General features: G+C 53.0%; 1 protein-coding gene across 3 annotated transcripts in view; it reads left to right on the plus strand.

Moving 5' to 3' along the window:
* The first annotated feature begins 9159 nt into the window (after positions 1-9159).
* Positions 9160-23261, plus strand: part of GSG1L (GSG1 like) — a 252677-nt gene continuing 238575 nt past the window's right edge. For all 3 annotated transcript variants that reach the window (XM_068969307.1, XM_068969308.1, XM_068969309.1), the window contains exon 1: positions 9160-9502. In XM_068969307.1, the coding sequence (XP_068825408.1) occupies positions 9160-9502 (343 nt within the window). The remainder of the gene's footprint in view (positions 9503-23261) is intronic.

A 23261-nucleotide genomic window follows, 5' to 3' on the forward strand; every position in this document is an offset into this window, starting at 1 on the left:
CTGCTAAGCCTGGAAGTGAGATTCACATGTTTATTTTGTGAAAAAAACAAGCGCCCACATTCGCTGACCTTTTCTGGGGTGACACGTGACTGTTGACTATTTGTTTCACCCCGGAAACAAACCACCTCATCTGCTCCTCCAGGAGGAAGGTAATTTTTAAACAATGTGAGAGAATGTAACTGATATTTTTACATTTTTGGAAAGAGCATTTTGAAAGCAGATGTTCAGAAATGTTTCCATTGTTATGAGCTTTTATTGCCCCAAAGCAAAGTATGTTTCCCTTAGAAATTCTCCAAGTCTGCATACTTTAAGAACTTGCAAACAGAAGATTCCAATCAATTTCAAAAAAAGCTTCCCAGAAGAAAACTTTCAGGGAGTTTTGAATCCCATTTGTTAAAAATACATGAATACTAATCTTCCGATTTGTTTGCAGGACTTAGCGCTGGTTATCTAGGAAGATGGAAGTAGATTATCCTGATTTCACCAAAAATGGCTCCCTATTTTGAGAATGCGACTAAATATGAATGTTGATATTTAGAAAGCACAGCCCATAAAGTGCTTCTTTCATTTGGATTTAGAAATCTTTGTATAAATCCAAATTAAAGTCCTGTTTTCAGCTCTAACAGCCAATCAAATCAAGTATGGAAATAACCACATAGAACCGGACCTCTGAATCACGACAGCACAGTGTTAACCCATGATTTTCAAAAAAATTTAAAAAGCATATGCTATTGCATTGCTCACTGTAAAAGTATATTATTAAGAATGTTTAATGAAGGCCAAAAGGTCTGCTATACTATTAGTAAATAAAAATATTTCAATGCAGTGGCTATTTACTCTTTATGTTCCCCCTTTAAAACTTTTTAGTTTTTAAAATATTTATTTTAATTTCATTTATTTGACTGTGCATTTATTTGGTCTTGGTGGCAGCATGCAGGATCTTAAAACTTCATTGAGGCATGCAAGAACGTTAGTTGCAGCATGTAAACCCGTAGTTGCAACATGTGGGATCTAGTTCCCTGACCAGGAATTGAACCCAGGCTCCCTGCCTTGGGAGCGTGGAGACTTAGCCACTGGGCCATCAGGGAAGTCCCCTCTAGTTTTTATGTATGCTTTAATATGTTTGTAATCTATAATGTACCGCTTGTAATATATTTGTGCATCCTTATGTGACTTATAAATATTTACACCCAGTTGGAGACCTCCGCTCTTAGTCACTAAATCGATTTCCAGGGTGTCGGTCAGGTGTCGCGGCAATTTTAGCTTCTTGGTGGGTGGATGGGGAGAAAGGGGGCTTTCTTCCTGGTTAGGGGAAGCAAAGCTGGCATTCCCACTTGTATCCTCTAGGGGGCAGAAGAGGGAAGCAAAAAACAACTTGGATTTAAAAAACAAATGGTCGCACAAACTACCCAAGCAGGGCTGGTTCCAGGAGACACTTCAAAACGTGTTTTCTCCCCAACCTTACCTGTTGTCCCTCCTTAATATAGGGGTGAGACAAACCAGCTACAGCTCTTGAAGACTTGGAAAAATCCCACTGAGTGCTAAGCACAGTCAGTGGGCTGTGGGGCTTTTACCAGGACCCCTGATTTCACCTGAAGACAACAGTGTCAGGCCCTGGACTCCGGCCTCTGTCCTGCTACTTCTTGAGCCTCAGTTTCTCTAGCTGAGATCAAGAATCCCATAAGAGTTCAGGACTTCCCTGGCGGTCCTGTGGTTAAGACTGCACTTTCACAGTCCCTGCTTGGGAAACTAAGATCCCACATGCCATGTCGGCAGGGCCAAAAAAAAAAAAAAAAGTAAGAATTCCAAAAGGGTTCAGTGATATCCCTTTGACCAAAGTGCCTGACATGCCCTTGGTCCTAAATAAATGTCCCCAGACTCCTTCTCCTGCTCATTCACGCTCTGTCCCCTGAGATCCTCCCTGGCTGGTCATCCAGAGGAGGCCACAGCTGATGGCTGGGACCAGTGTGAGCTCCTCCTGCCCTTCTCCCTCTTCTCTCCAGGCCTGACTCTCTTCCCTCCTGCCCTGGACACCAGAGCCGTGGCTGACTTGCTGGTCACCCTACGGCTGTGGTTTCGTAGCACGCTTTTGAACAGATGCCCCTACAGTGCATGTGTGTCCTGGCCTTGTTCTCCGTGAATTCGGCCAGGTAACTAGTCTGGTCTCCCATCTCATCGCCAGAGCAGGCGTGGAGCACAGTATGAGCCTCTGACACATCTGCAGGACTCCTCACCTCCCAGCCACTCACCCTGCCAGTCCCCGGGACGACCTTCTAGAGACACAGCCCTGAGTGTGTCATGCTCCTGGCTCCACAGTCATCAGTGAGTCTTCATCGCTGCTGGGGTAGGATCTAAGCTCCTGGTTGATGTTCCAGGCTGTGGCATGGGAGCTCTCTCCCACCCCTTGCACTCCAAGCTTCTTCTCTCTCCTCTGCTTCCTCAGTTTCCCCACCTGTCAAGTGGAGGTGACTAGCCCCTTGAAGGTTGAGAGTGCCCGGAGGTGGTAGCCTCCTCCCATGGTGAGGATGCTCAGCACCTGTTGTCCTCTGCCCCACCCTATCTACAAATGAGAAAGTTGAGGCTCTGAGAGGCAGGGGCAGCCCAGATATGGCAGAGTGGGGATTAAAATTTATACCTTCCACCCTCAATCGGGAACATGTTCTCAACCGTCCCTCCTCAGTGAGGCCCCTGGTTGCTTCCTCTTGCGTCCTGATTCCCCATCTGCAATTATTAAACTGATGAGTGGTTTCCTTGTTCATGATTACCTTCTTTTCTGGACTATAAGCCCCATGAAGGCACAGAGCTGGTTGGTCCAGTTTGCCAAAAGCCTGACACAGAGCCAGGGCCTGACAAACTCCTCTTGAATAGCTGTTGGAAGAGCTAAGACAATTGCAAAGAAACTCCAGTTCGTCACTGGCTAATGAAGTGGGTTCCTTTCTCTTCCAGAGAACCCACCCTCTGAGACTTCTTGGATTGTCCTGAGCACCAGAGTCCCTCCTGCCCCTGGGAACACCGGCCCTGAGTAGCAGGCAGCCTCATAAACACACTAGCAGCGCCAGGCCGGCTTTCACAGAAGCCCTGGAGAAGCATCTTAAGCAGGGAGTAAAGCGTGTATTAGGCTTAGATACCTTGGGAGTCTATGTTTAAAAAAACCTCACCGGTAATTGGAAATTGGCTAATCCCTTGCTATCATGAGGAGGTCCTGGAGGCCGGGGATGCGCTGGTTCCTCAAGCTTTATTTTGAAGGCTTAGAAAACAGGAAGTGACTGAGGAGGTCCAGAAGCTGCTGAGAATCCCTGCAGCAGCTGACTCCAAGTGGAAAGCGAGATGCATTTGGGTCATGTCCCTTCAAAGCATATTCACGTTTCCTGAAAAGTATGAATTTCATTATTAATAGCAACGATTTTTCTGGTAAATTTTGTTGAATATTAAAAAGGGCACAATTCCCAACTGTAGGGCTTTGATGAGTTTGCATAAACCAATCCTCAGCCTCCCTCCCTACCTTCTGCTCCCCCAACCCTCCCCTGCCCCCCTCCCTCCACCCCAGGGCCTCTCCTAGCCACTATGCCTCCTCCTGACAGTAACCATCACCTAACTTTTAGCACCATAGATGGGTGTTATCCAAAATGTCTGGAGCCTTGACTCCAGGTTCTCAAATTTGAATGCCCCCCACAGGTATCCCTAAGATGGAAGCACCTAGTGGGCCTGTGGCCCCTGAGGACTTCCTCTGTGGGGACATTTGCCAATAGTTTCCAGGCAAAAATGCAGGTCCGGTGTCAGCAGGTAATTTGATCTTGCAAAAGAAGCTGGAAGCCTAGGTTTTTTATGTGAAATCATGATTACTGAATGTTGGCCACTCATGAAAATTTAACACCCTGTGGAGGCCAATTTCATCCAGGCCAAACAAAAGAAGCTCATGGGCCAAACCTGGCCTGCAGGCTGCTGGTGGGGGTGACCTTGAGGGACACCGCTCCCATCCAGGGCCTGTTGGGGAGAGGAGTGTGAACACAGACATCACACCTCGGAGGAGCGGTGACAAGGGCCGGATGGTGGGTTGCGGGGCCAGGGAAGGCTCTGCCGTGTGTGGAGCGATGTGTGACCACACTTGGAGGAACACACAGGGTAAGCACAGCAAGGCCATCCAGGCGGAGGGAGGGAGGTAGGGGGGGCCTGGGGGCCCGTCTGAGCCCAGAGGGCTCAGAGTGATGTGGGCCAGGCAGGCCCAGCCACCTAGGACCTGCAAAGGCAAACTTGGGCACGTAGACTCTGTCCTGGGGCCGGCAGAGGCACTGGGGAATTGCCTGGCTGTCCAGTGGCAACTCACTCCAGAGTGCTTGCCTGGGAAATCCCATTGACAGAGGAGCCTGGCGGGCTGTAGTCCGTGGGGTCACAGAGAGTCGTACACAATTGAACAACAACAACCAGTGCTTAGGACTCGGTGCTTTCACTGCCGTGGGCTGGGTCCAATCCCTGGTTGGTGGTCCTGGGAGACAGCGTCCTTGACGCTGTCTAAGGAGGAGAGAACAGGGGACTTCCCTGGTGGTCCAGGGGCTAAGACTCCATGCTCCCAATGCTGGGGGCCTGGGTTCCATCCCTGATCAGGGAACTAGATGCCTCCACTAAGAGTTCTCATGCCGCAACCAAAAATAATCCTGCATGCCACAACGAAGATGGAAGAGGCCATGTGCAGCCAAATAAAAAAATAAAGAGGAGGGGACAGGGGTATGGGCCTACATTTCTGGCCTCATAAACAAGCTCCACCCCCACCACACCCAGACAAAGCCTCTTCTCCGCCAAACCCGAATCAGGCTCCTCTGAGCTCTCTTCTCAGCTATTGGCCCTGACCTTGGGTCCTGTCCTTGGCCTGCCTACATCAGTTTTAGCAAGAATCCTACTGGCTTAGTTTAGCAAGAATCCCTCATCCTCGAAACCTGATCAAGCCCCTCATTCCCCGCTCTGGAGCTCTTAGTCTTCTTTAGCAGGAATCTTGTCGAGTCACTTTAGCCAGAATCCCTCCAGCCTTCAGGTTTCCTCCATCTGCTGACCCCCCACCCTCCTTGGCTCTAAATCCTCTATTGTTCTTGTATTCAGAGTTGAGCTTCATTTCTCTCCTGGGGCAGAACTCCTTTTGCAGCCGTCCCTGAATAAAGGCTGCTTTACTGCCTTATCAAGTGTCATGAATAATTTTTCTTTAACACCTGTCCATTCCCAGGGTAATTCCAACTGCATCCCTATTTGAGGATAAATCCTATTCAAGGTGCTTGTTCTTGAGTTTGGTTTTATTTAAGGAAGGGAGTGTAGACCCAAGCAGCGGCTCCCTCCAGTGGCACAGACTCTATCCCCTTGTTCCATCTTCATTTTGAGTGCAAGCGTGTGTGTGTGTGTGTGTGTGTGTGTGTGTGTGTGTGTGTGTGTGTGTGTGTGTGTGTGCGTGCGCGTGCGCGTGCGTGTGCGTTGCTCAGTCATGTCTGACTCTTTGTGACCCTATGGACTATAGCCTGCCAGGGTCCTCTGTCCATAGAATTTTTCAAGGAAGAATACTGGAATGGGTTGCCATTTCCTACTCTAGGAGATTTTCCTGACGCAGGGATCTAACCTGTGTCTCTTGCATCTCCTGCGTTGGCAGGCAGATTCTTTACCACCGTGCCACCCAGGAAGCCCCCAGACTACTTTGAGTGCAAGGCCTGGGACAAAATCAGTGAGAACTGTGGAACTACTCCTGCCCCCAGCGTTTCCAACTCAGCTGCCCCACCCATGACGAGATGCTGTTCCCCCAGGACCTCCTGCCAAACACCTCGAAGGCGTCTTATGCATCCCATCTCAGATCCTAGTGGAACTGCTTTTTTTTGGATGTGGACCGTTTTAAAAGTCTTTATTAAATTTGTTACAATATTGTTTCTGTTTTATAGCGTTTTTTTATTTTGGCTACAAGGCATGTGGGATTTGGCTACAAGGTCTGAACCCGCATCCTCTGCCCTGGAAGGTGAAATCTTAACCACTGGACCACCAGGGAAGTCCCAGGATCTGTTTCTAAAATTGAAATAGATGCAGAGCCCTATCGTCACTGCATGGTCTGGGCCACTGGCCTTACTTGCCCGTTTTCACTCACTAGCCCCCAGCTGCTCCTTTCTTGACCTCTTTTTTTCCCATAATTTATTTATTTTTTTTGGTCACATTGCAGGGCCTTTCAGGATCTTAGTTCCTCAACCAAGGATTGAACCCTTGCCCCACTCTGTGTTTTGGGCGCACAGAGTTGTAACCACTAGGGCACCAGGGAATTCTTCCTTCTTAATCCAGCATCCTGAGTGGTCCTATTATACTCTGAGCAGACATCTCTCCTCTGCTCAGAACCTCCCAGGCTCCCTCCCGACTCAGGTAAATGCTGGAGTCCTTGTAACAGACTCCACGTACCATGACCTGTCCACCCCCCGCCGTTTCCTCTCTACTCTTCCCCTGCCCCCTCATCTCTGACCATGCCGCTCTCTCAGTTATCCCCTACCCCAGGGCCTTTGCACTGGCTGCTCCTTCTTCCTGGAACCTCTTTTCCTGGGATGTCTCCACAGCCAGCTCCACCTTCCTTCAAACTTTTGCTCCCACGTCACCTTCCCTTGAGATCTCCTTGCAGCCCTGATTTAAAGCCACAACCTGCTACCCTCACCTCTGCACCTCCCTGCCTTGTTGTTCTCCCAAGCTCATGACGCCTGCTGACTCTCCAACATACTCATTAATGCCATCATGCTCTTTTCTCCTTGGTGCTGTATCCAAGGATAACGGAAGAATATCTTAGATGGAAATATCAGACCCCTCTGTGCTTTCTCTAGGTGTATCTTAAGAGAGTGTGGTCTCGGAGACATATGTCCCCTGGGCTCTCCTCGCTTTGGACAACCGCGACAGGGTTCCCAGCCTCTAGGTCCCTGAGTCCTGCACATATGCACGTGCCACTGTCTCAAGCCAACATCCAAGGAATTGATTTTCAAATGTGTACAGATGCTCCTCTGATGAATATTGTACAGCCATTTAAAAGCGCTACTGAATTCCTTTTAGCTGCCTGGCCATGATTTATTTTCTCTGTCGACCAATATTCTCAATGCCACCATTATTGAATGGAAGTCCTCCTTCTCAAAATAGTTGGGAACGCCTTGCCTAAGGCCAGAAAAGGGATCTAATAAACAAGTCTGGGGACCCTTGGCCATCCTTCATACAGGGTTCCTGCCAGGAACGTTGCCCACAATTACTCTCACCTACCCCCAGGCAGAGTAGCAGCAGCTTCCAGGGAGCAGGGGCTCACTCACCAGAGTGAGGCAATTCATAATCCGTTAACCTTGAATTCTGCAAGTCCTGCCACTCCACGAGCTGGGGCTTGTGAGAGCCGTTCTCAGCTTGGGAGGAATTCAAATGAGCTCTTGCAAGCAGCATGCACCTCACTGTTGCACATTGTTGCACAGTGCCCGGGCGTCTGGGCACCGTGTGCTGTACAGTGTGGCCAAGGTTCTGGGAATGTGGTTATCTGAGAGCAGAGGTGCAGAAGGAGTGCTCACAGTCAGCCATCCCACCTTGCACAAGAGATCCTGAGAAGGTCTGTGCAAATTTGATCTGATGATCTTGGTTCAGATGTTAATAATAATGTGTGCTAAGTTGCCTCAGTCATGTCCAACTCTTTGTGACCCCAAGGACTGTAGCCTACCAGGTTTCTCTGTCCACGGGGATTCTCCAGGCAAGAATACTGGAGTGGGTTGCCATGCCCTCCTCCAGGGCATCTTCCCCACCTAGGGACTGAACCTGTGTCTTCATTGGCAGGCGAGTTCTTTACCACTAGCGCCACCTGGGAAGTCCGTTAATAATACTGGGCAGCATTTACTGAGCACCTACTATATGCCAAGTGCTTTCTGCAGGCACAATCTCATCACAACAGCCCAGTATTCCTCCCTGTTCCTCCTCCCCCCCTTTGTAAAATAGATAGGGAAGTAGAGAGGTTTGGTAACTGGTTCAGAGCCCACAGGTGGTCAAGCCCCAGGGTTGCCTGACCTCCAAAGTCAGTATTCTTGACCTTTCTGTCCATCCCCAAACTTGAAGATTCTGGGTTGGCAGCCTCTGTGGGGGCACCCCTGTCTGATAACTGCAACAGGTTCCTGTCTGGCATGGTATCTCCTTGGGTCATACTGCTAAGGATCTGGGCTGGGTGGGGATGGCCTGCGAGGGGAAGCTCCATTTCTGTATCTAACACCTGGGCACCTTGTGTGGTTCATTCCTGGCAGTTCCATGCCTTGATAGGGAGGCTTCATTCTGCTGGGCTAGCCTGTCCTGTTGGTTCATACAACCAAAATCTCCATGGGAGAGAGACCCCCAGGGGAAGCATAAGCCCTTAAGACTAGTGCCTGGCGAGGTACCCCTCCTGATAGGTCCTGTAACTCCAGAATCAGTAATGAAGCATCCGTCCCAGTGGGTCCAGCAGCTTCCTTGGTGTGTGAAACCCAAAACTCTGCAGCTCAAACTCTTTGGGGATCCTTCCTGGGGTTCCCTCTTGGGGCGAGGGTGCTGCGGGCCCCTGTTCTTCGTGGGGACCCCAGCAGGCTTGCTCTTCTCTCTAGAGGGCGGGACTTCTTCGGTTCCTGCGCGAGATGACCCCTCCCGGCTGGTTTTGTGGCTTCACCTCCCTCTTTCTCCGAGAGCGCCTCTCTGGCACTCTTGCTTTTCAGACCCTTCACTCGGGTGCGGGTGTCTCCACGCCGCCCCTTCTCTGCCGGGCCCCCCTCCGCCCGCGCTCGGCGAGGGGCGCCCCCTCTCCCCGTGAGGGCGGGAGCCAGAACAGCGTCTCCGGCCGCCTGCAGGTGTCTCCCCACGGAGGGGCGCGCGTCCCTGCGCCGTGGCCGCTGCCAGGCGCCCGCGGCTCCTCGCCGAGGTGCACTCGCGCTCCGGGCTCCGGGCGCGCCGGAGCCGCTCCGCCGCCCGCCCCCCGCGTTTCCCCGCGCGCCCCCCGCGCGCCGCGCCCCCACCCCCGGGGTAGGGGGGCGGGTCATGGGCCCGCGCCGCGTCCGCCGCCGCCCATCGCAGGCGCCCGAGCCCCGGGGCGCGGCGGGCAGCGGCCGCTGACGCGGGGCGCCGGCTGCCAACTTCGCGCGCGGAGCTCCCCGGCGGCGCGGTCCCGGCGGCGCGGGCGGCATGAAGACGAGCCGCCGCGGCCGAGCGCTCCTGGCCGTGGCCCTGAACCTGCTGGCGCTGCTCTTCGCCACCACCGCCTTCCTCACCACGCACTGGTGCCAGGGCACGCAGCGGGTGCCCAAGCCGGGCTGCGGCCAGGGCGGGAGCGCCAACTGCCCCAACTCGGGCGCCAACGCCACGGCCAACGGCACCGCCGCCCCCGCCGTCCCCGCCGCCCCCGCCGCCGGGAACGGCCCCCCTGGCGGCGCGCTCTACAGCTGGGAGACGGGAGACGACCGCTTCCTCTTCAGGAATTTCCACACCGGCATCTGGTACTCGTGCGAGGAGGAGCTCGGCGGGCTCGGTGAGTGAGCGGCGGAGCCCCGGGGCTCGGCTCCCAGCTCCCCCAGGGCTGCGCGCTCCCTCCTCGCGCCGGGGCTGGGGGCCCCGCGCCGCCGCTAGGACGCCGTGCCCCGCGCTCCGCAGGCTCGGCCGGCCCAGCGTTCGGGCGCGGGGAGCGCGGTGGGCAGGTTGCCGGATGGTGTGGTGGTGGTGTCTGTAAGATGCTGTGCTTTCGGGACTCTCCACCGTTTCAAGGTTCAAGAGAAGCTCCTGCCCCTTCCGAGCGCCAGGCGCCTTTAGTGGGGGGCGGGGGACGTCGCCGCGCCTTGGGGAGGCGCGTCTCCCGGCCACCAGCCCCGGCTGCCGGTCGGCGGGGCGCGCGTTCCTTTCCGCGCCAGAACTCATCTTCACGCTCGCCCCTTCCCCGCTTTCCCTTCGCGGGGCTCTGGCTGCCCCCGTCCCTCCCGGGGTGGTGGGGGTGTTGCTGCAGGGACTGTTGCTATCAGCTGCCCCCTCCCACCGCAGATCCACAGAGCCCGGAGCCCAGGAGGTCATTCTTCCCCGCACCCCATTTCCAACCCGCGCTCATCGGCTCCCAGCCCGGGTTTGGGGAGTGAGCAGTGGGGGCAGTCCGGTTGGTTCCCTGCAAGGGGCAAGGAACGCTTCGCGTCAGGCCCCCCGTCCGGGGAGAAGATGAGGCGGGAGGCAGAGAAGGCAGGCGGGAAAGCTGGACAGCCTGGGGAGGATCCGATCAAAATTGAGGCGGGGGGCGGGGGGGAGGGTGAGGTTTGTGGGGGAAGGGGGTGACTTTTCAGAAGACAGATCCAGCTGCGCGCTTGGCCTCGCACCCTTGCCTGTACCCGCAGGAGGCGGCCAGGGCTGGAATAAGGGTCCCCGAGGGGAATAAGGGTCCCCGAGGCAGGCAGCGAGGCCAGGGCAGGCCCCTGGGCCCCATGCTGGGGACGCTGATCCACACCACCCGGAACCTCCCGGACGCTGGAGAGGATGTTGCTCCAAGTTCAGGTGAGGGGACCCTCTTGAGTGAATTGACCTCTCTCCCCAAGGTTAAAACTCTCCATCTGTCGCTTAGCTCTCAGATGTCAACGTGGGCTATGTGTGCAGTCACACGGAGACAGGAGTGGGCCACAAACCTCCAGTTTGCCCTGAGTTAGGCTTTGGCCTGACTGGTTGAAAGGACAGAGGGAAGAAGGTGTGAAATAAACCCAGGGAGGCTGCAGTCCCTGCAGGGAATGCCCTTTCCCTTGTCTTCCCTGGCTGGCTCCTCCTCTGCTCCAGGGGGACTTCCTGGCAGGGTCCCCTGCAGAGAAGACCTCCCTGCCCCCCTTTGGAGGCAGAATCTTCCCATCTTTGATAGCTCATTGCCACTTCTATCTCCCCCATCACACGTGGCACAACCTGAAGTTTTCTGGGGGCATGCCTTCGGCCACCAGCTTCTTGTCCCTGGTCCCATAGGCTGGCACTCTATGAGGGCAGGGCCCTAGCCATCTTTTTCATTGCCATGCCCAGTCTCTGGGTATTGTCTAGTGCATAGAAGGTCTTCAGTACCTATTGGCAGGATAAATGTTGCATGAGGCCTCGGGACCATGGACTGGAGGTTTCCCGGGGTGCTGCCTGCTCTGTCTCGCCTCTGGGGGTGGCCCACTGAACTTTTATGGCACCACTTGCTTGATACTGGCTGCTTGCCAAAGACCATCTGAATAGGGTCATGCCCTGACCAGTTTCACCCCATCAGACTTACTTCTGGCGTGCACTCAGGACATGAGTATTTTACTCTGGGATGTAATAATAATAATAATAATAATAAATTAACCTTAAAAGACATCTTGGCTAAAATCCCCTGCTTTCCACTCATCCTAGCCCTCTCCCACAGAGGCCCCGGAATGCCTTATCCTGGAAAGGATCTGCACCCTTTTGGGGGTAGAAGTCCCTCCCCACGCTTCACCTGTGCCTCTCACCACGTTTCTCCTCATGGAAACTCTCAGACCACCTGCTCCTTCTTTTGTGTACACATTCAGATCCAACACTGTGCCTGGCGGTGGCGTGGTCCCGTCTCTGCTCCATGAAGTACCAGGGTCTTCACTGGCCAGCTTAGCCTCTCAATTGTTGGAGGTCCCTCCAGGCCTCTTCCTGAAGGTCACGCCCCAAACTGTTGCTGTTATTTCCCTGTAGCTCATCCATGCGGCTCATTCAGGGCTTGACACAAGATGTTAGGGATTTTTTGATTGGAGTATAGTTGCTTTACAGTGTGTTAGTTTCTGCTGTACAACAAAGTGAATCAGCAATATGTATATGCATAGCCCCACACAGGATGTTTAAATTCTTTAAGCTTTAAGGAATGTTAATTAAAAAAATTGAAAACAATACTAGCTCACAATTATTGAGCCCTTGATGTGTACCAGGCATTGTGAAAACATCTCACCTGCGAAATCTTGTTGAACACCCTTGCACAGCAGGCACTTCTATGGTGCCCATTTTTCAGATGAGGAGTTTGAAGTTAAGAGAGGTTCTTGTCTGGCCTCACACCTGATGAGGGGGCCTGAGCTGTCTTCCTGGGGCAGAAAGGAATCCAGATGAAGTGATCAAAGAGAACCGTGCAGTTGGGGGTCGGAGAAAGGGGCAGTTTCAGAGAGGGCTCAGCACAGACCCTCAACGGCAGTCCTTTCTTAGTAAACACGTGAATGGTTAGTTTGTTGGGTAAATAAAACAAACCCACAGTTTTTCTCTTTCCTCTTAATCACTGTTGGTTAGCGATTGCCCCTCCCAGAAAATCACAATTTTCCTCCCTGGGAGCTTGGAAAATAGTTATCAGCCTGTCACTGTTGGTGAGAAAATTGGGAAGTCTGAGCCAAACTTGGATGATTTTCCCAGCAGATCCTATGGTGCCCAGATTCTACCCCTCCACCGCTGTGGTACTGAAAGGGTGTCAGGAGGTACCTGGCCTCAAACTTTTGTTGCTATGACAACCTTCCTTCTGGGTTCTGCGACCATTTTAAAATTTCTTTCTACTTAGAGAGGGGGGAAAAAACACCCTAACACACCCCTCCCGCCCACCCCCCAGGAACAAAATCCTACTCTCCACGCAGAACATGGCCAACCAACTTCCTTCCCTCCCACCATGAAGCTACAGCAAAGGTTTTCTTCCTTTCTCTGGATTTTATGTTCACTCCAGTGAAAACACCAACCACGAAATCCTAACCTCTCCATGAGAGGCAGCTGTTAAATGTTCCTTCCTCTCAAACGCCTGTTCGGTAATTTCTTTCTGTGCTCAGGGTAAAAACCTCTCCCCACTCTGGGCAGCCACAGGGAAATCTAATAAGCCCCTTTTCCCACACTAAAAAAAAAAATCTACAGGGTTCACAAAGAAAACTGCAGCCTGTCCTGAACAGACACAATCTCCCCAGACCCGGCACAAAGGACGCTTTTCTCTTTCCTCTAAGAAGGAGCATCAGCCTCCTTCAACAGGCAGACAGGGAAGCATGGCCTCAACACAGAATTACCCCAAATTGGATTTATCTTCTGGCTGAGATGCTCGGAAGGCGCGGATGGGTGCAGACGTGGCCCTTGGGGTGGGAGGGGCGGCAGAGAAAGGCCTGGAAGAGTGATGAGGGAAGGTCTGGCGGTGGGCGGGAGGGGGTGGCAGGAAGGAGGCTGCGCTGACGGGAGCACAGGTAATGTTTGACTTCGGCTCGGGGAGTGTGTGTTTGAGCCTCAGGAGAAGGGTGACTCCGGAGGATTGACGGGGTGGCCAGGTCTAGGGGGGCTTGTGAGGGTGTCTGGAGGGAAGTGGGACTGGGGTGGCCGGCGAGCAGGGAGATCTGAGTCAGGGGAAGGAGAAGCAGGATGGTTGGTGTCCTGACTCTAGACCCATTCTGTCCACTGTCATGGGTGGACAAGGTCCAGGAAGGATGGATGCCTCACGATGCCTCTTTATAGCCCTGTGGTTTGGGCAAGGGCCTCAGTTTACTGGCCTGTAGAATGGGGTTTATGGGGATCAGAGCAACTAGCAGCTGCTCAAGGAGTAAGGATTCAGTGAAACAGTGAAGGGATGTGCTGGGCACCTGTTGGGTGTGGGATGCCTGGTCACTTCTGTGCTGCCCCCTTGTCTGAGCCGTAATGTGTGTCTCTCCTGTGGACTTCTGCACCTGTTCCATGATTGCCCCCATTCCTGCCCGTCCCTGTCCACTCTGCAACTGAGTAATCATTGGATCCTGTCCCTCCTTTGCATAGGCCCTCTGACAGTCCCCTTCTCACTTAGAGTCAAAGCCACATGGTCCCCGAAGCTTGAGGCCCCGCATGAGGGTGGCCCTCAGCCTCCCCCAGCTCTCTGGGTCCTCTCCTTCCCACACTGGTCCCTGACTTCTGCTGCACTGGCCCCCAACACCAGATAAACGCAGCCTCAGGGCCTTTGCACTGGTCCTCCCTTCTGCCTGGAAGGCTCTTCCAGCAGATGGCCACAAAGGCTGTTTCAGCAATTAAAAAAAAATTTATTTATTTGGCTGCACTGTTGCAGCATGTTGGATCTTTCAATTGTGGCATGTGGGATCTGGGCTTGCCAGGTGGCGCTAGTGGTAAACAGCCTGCCTGCCAACACAGGAGACATAAGAGACACGGGTTCGATCCCTGGGCCGGGAAGATCCCCTGGAGGAGGGCATGGCAGCCCACTCCAGTATTCTTGCCTGGAGAAGCCCATGGACAGAGGAGCCTGGCAGGCTACAGTCCATGGGGTTGCAAAGAGTCAGACACAACTGAGTTACTAAGAACACATGCATGTGGGATCTAGTTCCCTGACCAGGAATCAAGCCTGGGTGCGCTGCTTTGGGAGCATGGATTTAGCCACTGGAGCACCAGGGAAGCTCCTGTTTCCCGAAGCTTCTTGAAATCAGCTCTCTCCCATACCTGATTCAACATTGATCTCCCCACACTTTTCCTGTTGATTTCTAGCCGCTCACCACCATCGACCTTTGCTTAGTGTTCCTTGTTTGTTTCATGTGTGGTCCATGGGCTCTGTGCAGGTGGGGCTTGAGTTTATCTGGGCTCTCCACACTGGTCCCCAGTGCTGGCACGTAGTGGGGTTCCATCACCTTTTGTGGGATGGATTTCGGTTGTTGTAACTGTTGTTTTCTGGGTGCAGTTCTCTGCCAGGCTCCAAGTGTCTTCTTATGCTGCAGTGAAGCAGGGGGCTGGCCGGGGACCCCTCCCCTTCTGCTGAGGTTTCTGCTCCACCTGCCCCTCATTATGCTCACCAGTGAGCGTGGGGTGGGACCCTTGCTGGGAAGGAGAAGCCCCCTGCTACCCCATGCCTTCTTTCTTCCCCTTCATTTCTGCAGAAGCCTCAGCCCCTCTGTCTGCCCCTTACACTGTGCTGCTCTGTTTTCACAAGTATAAGGGGGCCTGTGGTGTCTCCAGCCTGGAGCTTCCAGTGCTTGGGAATACATCAGTGTAGTATTACACAGGCCAGGAGCAGCTGATGGGTGAAGAGCTGCACTTTGAAGGGGGTGGCTTGGGCCCCCCATGTGTTACTTCCTTTGGCTCCCATAAGAACCCTGTGAAGTAGGTGCCGTGGTTATGCCCAATGAGGAAACTGAGGCACAGAGAGGGAAAGTGATTGGTTCAAGGCCACACAGTTTCCAGGTGGCAGAGCTGTGATATGCAGGAGGCCCCAGAGCCTGGCCCTTGTCTGCTGTGCCATGCTGTGCCCCATCTCCCCCACCCCAGTTAATACAGGCTCCCCCGGCGCCTCCCAGAGGCCTTGTTGGGAAGAGCACTGTGCCAGTTGTCCTGAGTCCCGGGTTCGAGTCCAGCCTCCAGTGCCAGCTTGCAGAGGGACTTTAAACAAGTCACACACTCTCTGGCCTTGTCTTTCCTTGTGTGTAAAATGAATGTTTCATTTTGGTTTTTGTCTGCATGATGGAGGCGGCAGAGCACCCTGTGACCACAGGCCTTGTGGTTGCACTGTCCAGGCTTCAGCCCCTAAGCCACCACTCATATACTGTGTGACCTCTGGCAGGGGCTTGCCCTCTCTGGGCCTCAGTTTCCTTGGCTGGGACAAGATGATGATGATATCTGCCTCACGATTGTGTCCTTGGAGTTCAGGTGGATAACACAGATGCTTGGCTGGTATACAGCAATCACTCACTAATGGAGCTTGTGGTCATCTGACCTTGGGTTAGAGGCTGTGGACGTGTGGCCCTTGGGTCACCTTCAAACTGTCCATTTTTTAAAAAATAGGTATATTTGGTTTATTTATGTATTTTTGGTTGCGTGGCATAGGGATCGAACTCTCGCCCCTTGCAGTAGAAGTGCGGAGCCTTAACCACTGGACCACCAGGGAAGACCCTGTCCATCTGTTTTCTTGGCCCTGCAGTGTTTTCAGCATCTTTGAATAAGTTGCCAGTGTTTGAAAATTGAGACACTTCACAGAAACAACCAGACTGATGGCTTTTCTCAAAAACTTGGCAGGTCCATCAGCACTGGGCCCAGGTTCCTGTGGGGGTGGCAGTTGCCTCTTCCTGTGGTCCACCCCCCCCCACCCCCCACCATCCGCTCTCCCCCATCTACCCAGGCCCCAAGCCTTGGGGTCCTCCTTGGTGCCTCGCGTTCTCACATCCCACGTCTCATCCATGGGCAAATCCTGCCTGCTCTTCATTTAGACTCCAGCCCCCACCTGACCATGTCCTGACCAGCTCTGCCCTGGCATCTCTCCCCTGGACTAGGGCAGTCACCCCTCCCTGGGCTCCTGCCCTTGGTCCCCACCGCCTGTCTGTTCTCCATCTGGCAGCCAGAGGAATCCTGTTAAATCCGAGTCCCTCCTCTGCGCAGGGCCCTCCCGTGCATCCTGTCTCACTTGGTTACAGCCAGGCATCCTCCAAGCCCTGTGGGCCCTTTGAAATTTGCCCCTCGTGCCTCTCTGACCATCTCTCCCCAAAATTGCTCTGCCCTGGCCACACCAGCCTCCTTGCTGGTCCTCCAACAGGCCAAGGCCCTCCTGCCTCAGGGCCTTGGCACTTGCTGCTCGTTTAATGTGGGAACTCTTTTCCAGGTACCTGCCAGGGTCCCTCCCTTCTCAGGCAGGGCTCTGCTCAGATGTCCTCTTCTCAGTGGACATGGTCCCAGACCACCTTCCCAGACCATGTGGTCTATATAGTGACCTCACGACCTCCAAACACCTCCCCCATTTATTCCCCCATCACTCTAATTATTGTCTTACCCACTACCTATCACTCATTTATTTCTGTCCTTCCTTTCTTTCAAAAAATTTCACTGGAGTATAGTTGATTTACACTGTTGTGTTAGTTTCAGGTGTATGGCAAAGTGAATCAGTTACACATGTACATATCTCCCCTCTTTTTAAGATTCTTTTCCCATATAGGCCATTACAGAGTATCGAGTAGGCTTGCCCGTGCTATACAGTGGGTCCTTGTTAGTTATCTACTTTATATATAGTAGTGGGTATATGTCCATCCAGGGCTTCCCAGGTGGCGCTAGTGGTAAAGAGCCTGCCTGCCACTGCAGGAGATGTAAGAGATAAAGAGACAGGAGTTCAATCCCTGGGTCGGGAAGATCCCCTGGAGAAGGAAATGGCAACCCACTCCAGTATTCTTGCCCGGAGAATCCCATGGACAGAGGAGCCTGGCAGGCTACAGTCCATGGGGTCACACAGAGTTGGACACGACTGAAGCAACTTAGCACGCACACATGCATATGTCCATCCCAACCTCTAAATTTATCTCTCCCCCTTCCCCCCCTTGATAATCAAGTTTGTTTTCTACCTCTGTGACTCTATTTCTGTTTCCATTTATCTTTATTATGTCTCTCCCTTGCTCGAATGCTGTCTTCATGGGGGCAAGACTTGGTGCGTTTTACATAATACTGGCTTTGAGTGAGGATTCGGTGAATATGTGTGGAATGCATGTGGGGTTCTAGGACCTTCTCAGGACTCTTGTGTGCAGCAGGAGGCCCCCGGTTCTGTGCCTGCTGTTGCCTTGGACTTGTCAGATGTCCTTTCTTCCCTCTTCCCTTCCCTGTTCTGCTTCTGAGAAGAGGTATTCAGTGGGGGTGCTGTAAGGGGCTAAGGGGGTTCATGCAGTCATCCTGTTTAAATCCTGGGGCCAAACTTGGAACCTTGTGGGGATATTGTGACCTCAGGCCTCTGTTTCCTGTGGGGCCATCAGTGGTCCGAACTGACAGGAGCAGACTCAAACCCACTTAAGGATAGGGTTTCTTTCTTTCTTTCTTTTTTTTAAGGAGGATGGTGCTGCCTACAAAATCCAGGCAAAGGCCTTGGAAGTCAGAGCCAGAACTATCTGCGCTCCTGGAGGCCAGAGCTGATAATCTTCCTGCAGGTCCAGAGTCACTGACTAAAATCCTTCTGAGGCCAGACTGGAAACCAAAGAGAGTTTGGGGAATGGAGGGGCCAGTGGGGAACTGGGAACGGCTGCCCCCCTAAAGGGGCAGCTACTGTTCAGCTCCAGTGCCCATTATTATTGGAGAAAGGGGGACCCCGTGGGACCAAAAGTTGTCCATTTTATCAGCCCTCCAAGTAATGGTTGAAATTTGGCAATGAATTCAGTTAATAAGAAGTGTGCTCTGCAGGACTGGGCCTAACACTTATAAGGGGTGAGCAGACTGTGTCCCACCAGTTTGCAACTTCTAGGCCAGAGCTCTGCTGCTCATGTGATTGGAGTCCCAGCTCCTTGTTTCCATGGCTATCGCTTCAGTCTTGAGAAAGAATCTGATTGGACGGCGTGGTGCCTGTGGCAGCCTTGATGGCTGATCCCGTTTGCTCTGTCCGGGAGTGGGGGGTGTAGGATCTACACAAGCCCGTCCTGTGAAGAGAGGAGAGCAAGCAGAGCTTCAAGCCAGGGGGATGGGTGGGGGCTTGGATGGACATCCCTAAAGGAGGTGACCCATTAGGCAGGACTCTAGGACTCACCACATGAGAGACAAAATCACCTGAAATGGGCTTAAGAAAAACAAACAAACAAACAGGAATTTATGGTGGTTCTTGATAGAAAGTCTCCTAAGAAAAGTCCAGGTTGTGGCGAGGCTGGATCACAGTGTAACTGGGAATTTCTCTTTCCAGCCCTTGGCTCTGCCTTCCTCTGGGTTAGCTTCATTCTCAAGTCCACTCTCCCCCTGTGGACATCCCCCAAAACTTTGGGCTTAACCTTCTGTCCCTTCAGTAACTTCAGGGGCAAAAGAGATCATCCTCTCCAAGGTTCCAAACAAAAGTCCCAGAGCCGGTTCTCATTGGATCAGCTTGGGACTGTGTCTCCGCGTCCTTGAACTGACGGGCGTGGCTAGAGGGGTAGATGGTATTGATTGACCACAGGAGATGAGGACAGGTTCCTCTCCACCATGAGGCCTGAGAGTGGAAGAGGGCTGTGCCAGTCAGCACTTGCCACAGTGATGCTGTGTAACAGCAGAACCTCAGGGGCAGACAGCTGTAAGCTCAGCTTGATCGTCTGCGGGTCCACATTTGTTTGGGCCTAAATATTAGGTGGCTCACAGGTATGCTGGTCACTGGCTGTTTGCTTTGCTGACATCTCATTGGTCAAAGCAAATCACGCAGCTGAGCCTGGAGTCACTGTTGCGGGCACCACAGAGTTATAATGGCCAAGGGCATGGATATAGGTTGTTGCTATTATTTAGTTGTTAAGTCGTGTCTGACTCTTTGTGACCCTATGGATTGTAGCCCTCCAGGCTTCTCTGTCCGTGGGATTTTCCAGGTAAGAATACTGGAGTGGGTTGCTATTTCCTTCTTTGGGGGAATCTTCCTGACCCAGAGATCGAACCTGAGTCTCCTGCATTGGGAGGTGGATTCTTTACCGTCTGAGCCGCCAGGGAAGCCCTCTATGGATACCGGAGAGAATGAAGAATTGGGGCCATTAAAACAATCATTGGATTGACATATACACCTTGCTCTGTTTAAAATAAGTAACCAACAAGGACCTTCTGTTTTAAAAAAAGGGAAAGAGGACAAGAGAATGATATAGATGAGATGACATTGGCCAGGTGTTGATAATTCTTGATGGTAGTCGATAGATTCATGGGGATTTATTACACTACTCCTTTCACTTTTGTATATGTTTGAAAATTTCCACAATAAAAAAGTTAAAACAATCACTGTATTGTAGGTGGTTCTTCAAAGTTGGGACTTGTCCAAGTAAGAGGGACTTCCCAGGTAGCTCAAAAGTAAAGAATCTGCCAACACAGGAGACTCGGGTTTGATCCCTGGGTCAGAAAGATCCCCTGAAGAAGGTAATGGCAACCCACTCCAGTATTCTTGCCTGGGAAATCCCTTGGACAGAGGAACCTGGCAGGCTACAGTCTATGGGGTCACAAAAGAATTGAACATGACTGAGTCACTGAACAACAACCACCCAGAAACAGATGCTGGGCAGATAAGGACAACAGATGCCCCCTACTTACACAGCAAAGGTACATCTAGGAACTGAAGGAGTTTGTGGCTGAGCCCTCCATCCCCGGCCCAATTCCTTTTAGCCAAGGCACTGCAGCTGTGCCCGAGTAAGAGGTTCTTGATCGTGTGGCCCTCTGGGCTCTGTGATGCTGAGATGGAAACCTGGAGCCTCCATCCAGAGAACCGGGTCTCCCTAAACACACAATTTGGCTTGCAGTTTCCGGAGACCCACGCTGGAGACCACCCCAAGTTGAGGACCTCTGATCCATCTGGTGTTTCCCAAACCTGGCTGTGCCCAGGGCCATCTAGTTGTTGTTGGTGGTGTTCAGTGGCTAAGTGGTGTCTGACTCTTTGCAACCCCATGGACTGTAGCCTGCCAGGCTCCTCTGTCCTCCACTATCTCCCAGAGTTTGCTCAGATTCATGTCTATTGAGTCGGTGATGCTGTCTAACCTGAATTTGCTAAAAGACAGATTCCCTAGGGCCTCGCCCTTGGACCTTCTGCTGGATAGGTGGGGGGTAAGGCCCAGGGATCTGAATTTCTTTTTAAATTAATTAATTAATTGGCTGCACTGGGTCTTCATTGCTGCCCTAGGTTTTTCTCTGGTTGCACTGAGCAGAGGCCACTCTTCTTTGTGGTGCATGGGCTTCTCATTTCAGTGGCTTCCCTTATTGCAGAGCACGGGTTCCAGAGCTTGGGCTCAGTAGTTGTGGCACACGGGCTTAGTTGCTCCTCAGCATGTGGAATCTTCCCGGGCCAGGGATTGAACCCATGTCCCCTGCATCGGCAGATTCTTAGCCACTGCTCCACCAGGGAAGTCCCAGGGATCCACATGTCTAACCAGCTCCCCAGGGATTTCTGAAGCACAGCAGGTGTGGGCCCCAGGGTTCCCATCCAGGCCTCTCATTCTGCATCTGACAAGGGGCAGCAGTCCCCGGCCAGGCCCCTCACTGCCAGCCCACCTCCGCCTCCTGCTCTCTCAGCTTCCGGTACGGTCTTCCACTTTCGGTTCTGCGCCATGCTCTCTGCACTTCCTGCCACATCCAGCGTATCTGCGTGTTTGCTCTCATTTGTCCCTCATTCGGATTCCCTTCCTTTAAATATGAAGCTGTCACGTCGGAAGACCCTCCCCAACCCCCCAGCCCTCGATGCTGTGTTCTCCCACAATCTTCTCACAGCACGTACTGCTCGCTGAAATGATTTTTTCGTTTTTTTTTTTTTTCAAATTTCCAAGCACATTTATCACTTGCACCTCTCATCCTAAAGTGAGCAGCTCAGAGCAGACCAGAGACTGTGTTCAACTTCTGACCATGGTGTCCCTGGGCCAGAACACCATGGTCCTTAGGAAGTGGCAGAATCCCTTTGGATGGAGAGCTGATACCCAGGGTCTCAATGTTGCAGGATGAGGGTCTTTCCATGGGATGTACATGTTACCTTGGAAATGCAGAAAGCAAAATTGAGGGCTGCCAGGAGGGTCAGTACGTGCGCGCGTGCGCGCACGTGTCTTTAAAGGGGGTAGAAAGTGACAGGCAGGGTCAGCCCAAGTGCAGAGGCCCTCTTGGCTGGTGGGGAGCGCCCCACAGCCCCCCAGGACTGTTCCAGGGTGGTGAAGCCCAGGGCTCCAGGATTCCCCAGGTCGCGATAGGAGCAAGGGGAGACCCTGAGCATCCTCAGAGTGGAGGCCTGGGCAGACGCACAGAATCCCAAGGAAGAAAGATGTGATCCCACACGGGGTGGGGCCACTGCTAGAGACAGTAGTTTAGAGCAGAGTGAGTGGGAAGTTTTCCTCTCCTGAGTTTTCAGAGGAAATGCGGGTCTCAGTTTCCCCACCTGGCAAGTGGGGTGATTATCCCGAGCTCCTGGTTCGGCTCCTTCCTGTGAGTCAGTTCAGTTCAGTTGCTCAGTCTTGTCCGACTCTTTGTGACCCCATGGACTGCAGCACTCCAGGCTTCCCTGTCTATCACCAACTCCCGGAGCCTACTCAAACTCATGTCCATTGAGTTGGTGATGCCATCCAACCATCTCATCCTCTGTCGTCCCCGTCTCCTCCCACCTTCAATCTTTTCCAGTATCAGGGTCTTTTCTAATGAGTCCTGGTGGTTTAAATATATTCCAATGGGGAGGCCAGAATCGCTGACAAAAATTGAAGATGGCAGCGCTGACCTCTGTCACTGGATTCCAGCTGGGTGGTGACTCAATGAGGTGTGAAGGGTGGCCCGGCCCCAAACTGCCTGTGCAGAGGCTGCCTCCTCATCGCTTCTGGATACTGGGCTGCAGGGTCCTCTCCCAGGGGCTGCCCCCTTGCTGCTGGTGGACACCAGCCAGGGGATGTCCATGTTCCATGTTCCATATTCCAGCTTCTGGAAGCAGATTTGGAGCCTGGGGGAGGGGCAGTGGTGGGGAGGGGCCTTGTCCTGCATCCCAGCCTCCCAGGGAGGTGGTCAGAGACGGCAGACACACTCCAAATATGAGAGGGACCCAGGGCAAGGCTGCGATCAGACAGAGGAGCCAGGAAGGGAGGTAATGAAAGAGAGTGACAGAGACAGAGAGAGAGAAAGACACATACACAGGGGACGAGGGCAGGAGAGGGGAGCGAGGTAGGGACGTGGAGACAGACAGAGGGATGTGCAGTTACAAACCAGGGACACACACACACACACAGATGGAGAGACAGAGAGAAGCAGAGGCAGCAATTAGGAGGGAAACAGAGTAACTGAAAGGGAGACACCGAGAGGGAGAGGGACACACACACACATACACACATGCATGCACGCATACACGCACACACACACACAGGCAGGCCTGAGGAGCTGGGAGGAGAGGCAAGTAAGGGGAGCCTGAAATAGCCCGGGGGAGGCGGGAAGGCTCACATATGGCCCCCTTCTTGATGCTCTTTTCCAGGAGGGCTGAGTCCATGGTGGGAGAAGCGGCACTGCCAGGGGTGGGCTCGTGGGGCCTCAGCCCAGGGTGCCTCGGGCAGGTGGGGAAGGTGCGGCAGCCAGACCAGACCCTCCCCTTCCCCAGACTCCCCCTCCTCCTCCCTCCATCCCTCCCCTGCTGGGGGGAGTGGGTGGGCTTGGTGTTGTGCTACTGGGGGGCTTCTGCCCATCGAGGCTCTCCAGCCCCTCTCCAAACTGCCACAGGTCAATAATAATAAGGATGGTGGTGACTCATGTATGAGGAGAGTAATAAACACATCTTAGCAAAACTATGGTCTTTTTTTTTTTAATTTTTATTTTTACTTTATTTTACTTTACAATACTGTATTGGTTTTGCCATACACTGACATGAATCTTTCATGTTTGGAAAACTATCATCTTTTTATTAGTCATTCGCAGCC

This window comes from Capricornis sumatraensis, chromosome 3, assembly GCF_032405125.1.
Source record: "Capricornis sumatraensis isolate serow.1 chromosome 3, serow.2, whole genome shotgun sequence".
Classification (NCBI taxonomy): Eukaryota; Metazoa; Chordata; class Mammalia; order Artiodactyla; family Bovidae; genus Capricornis; species Capricornis sumatraensis.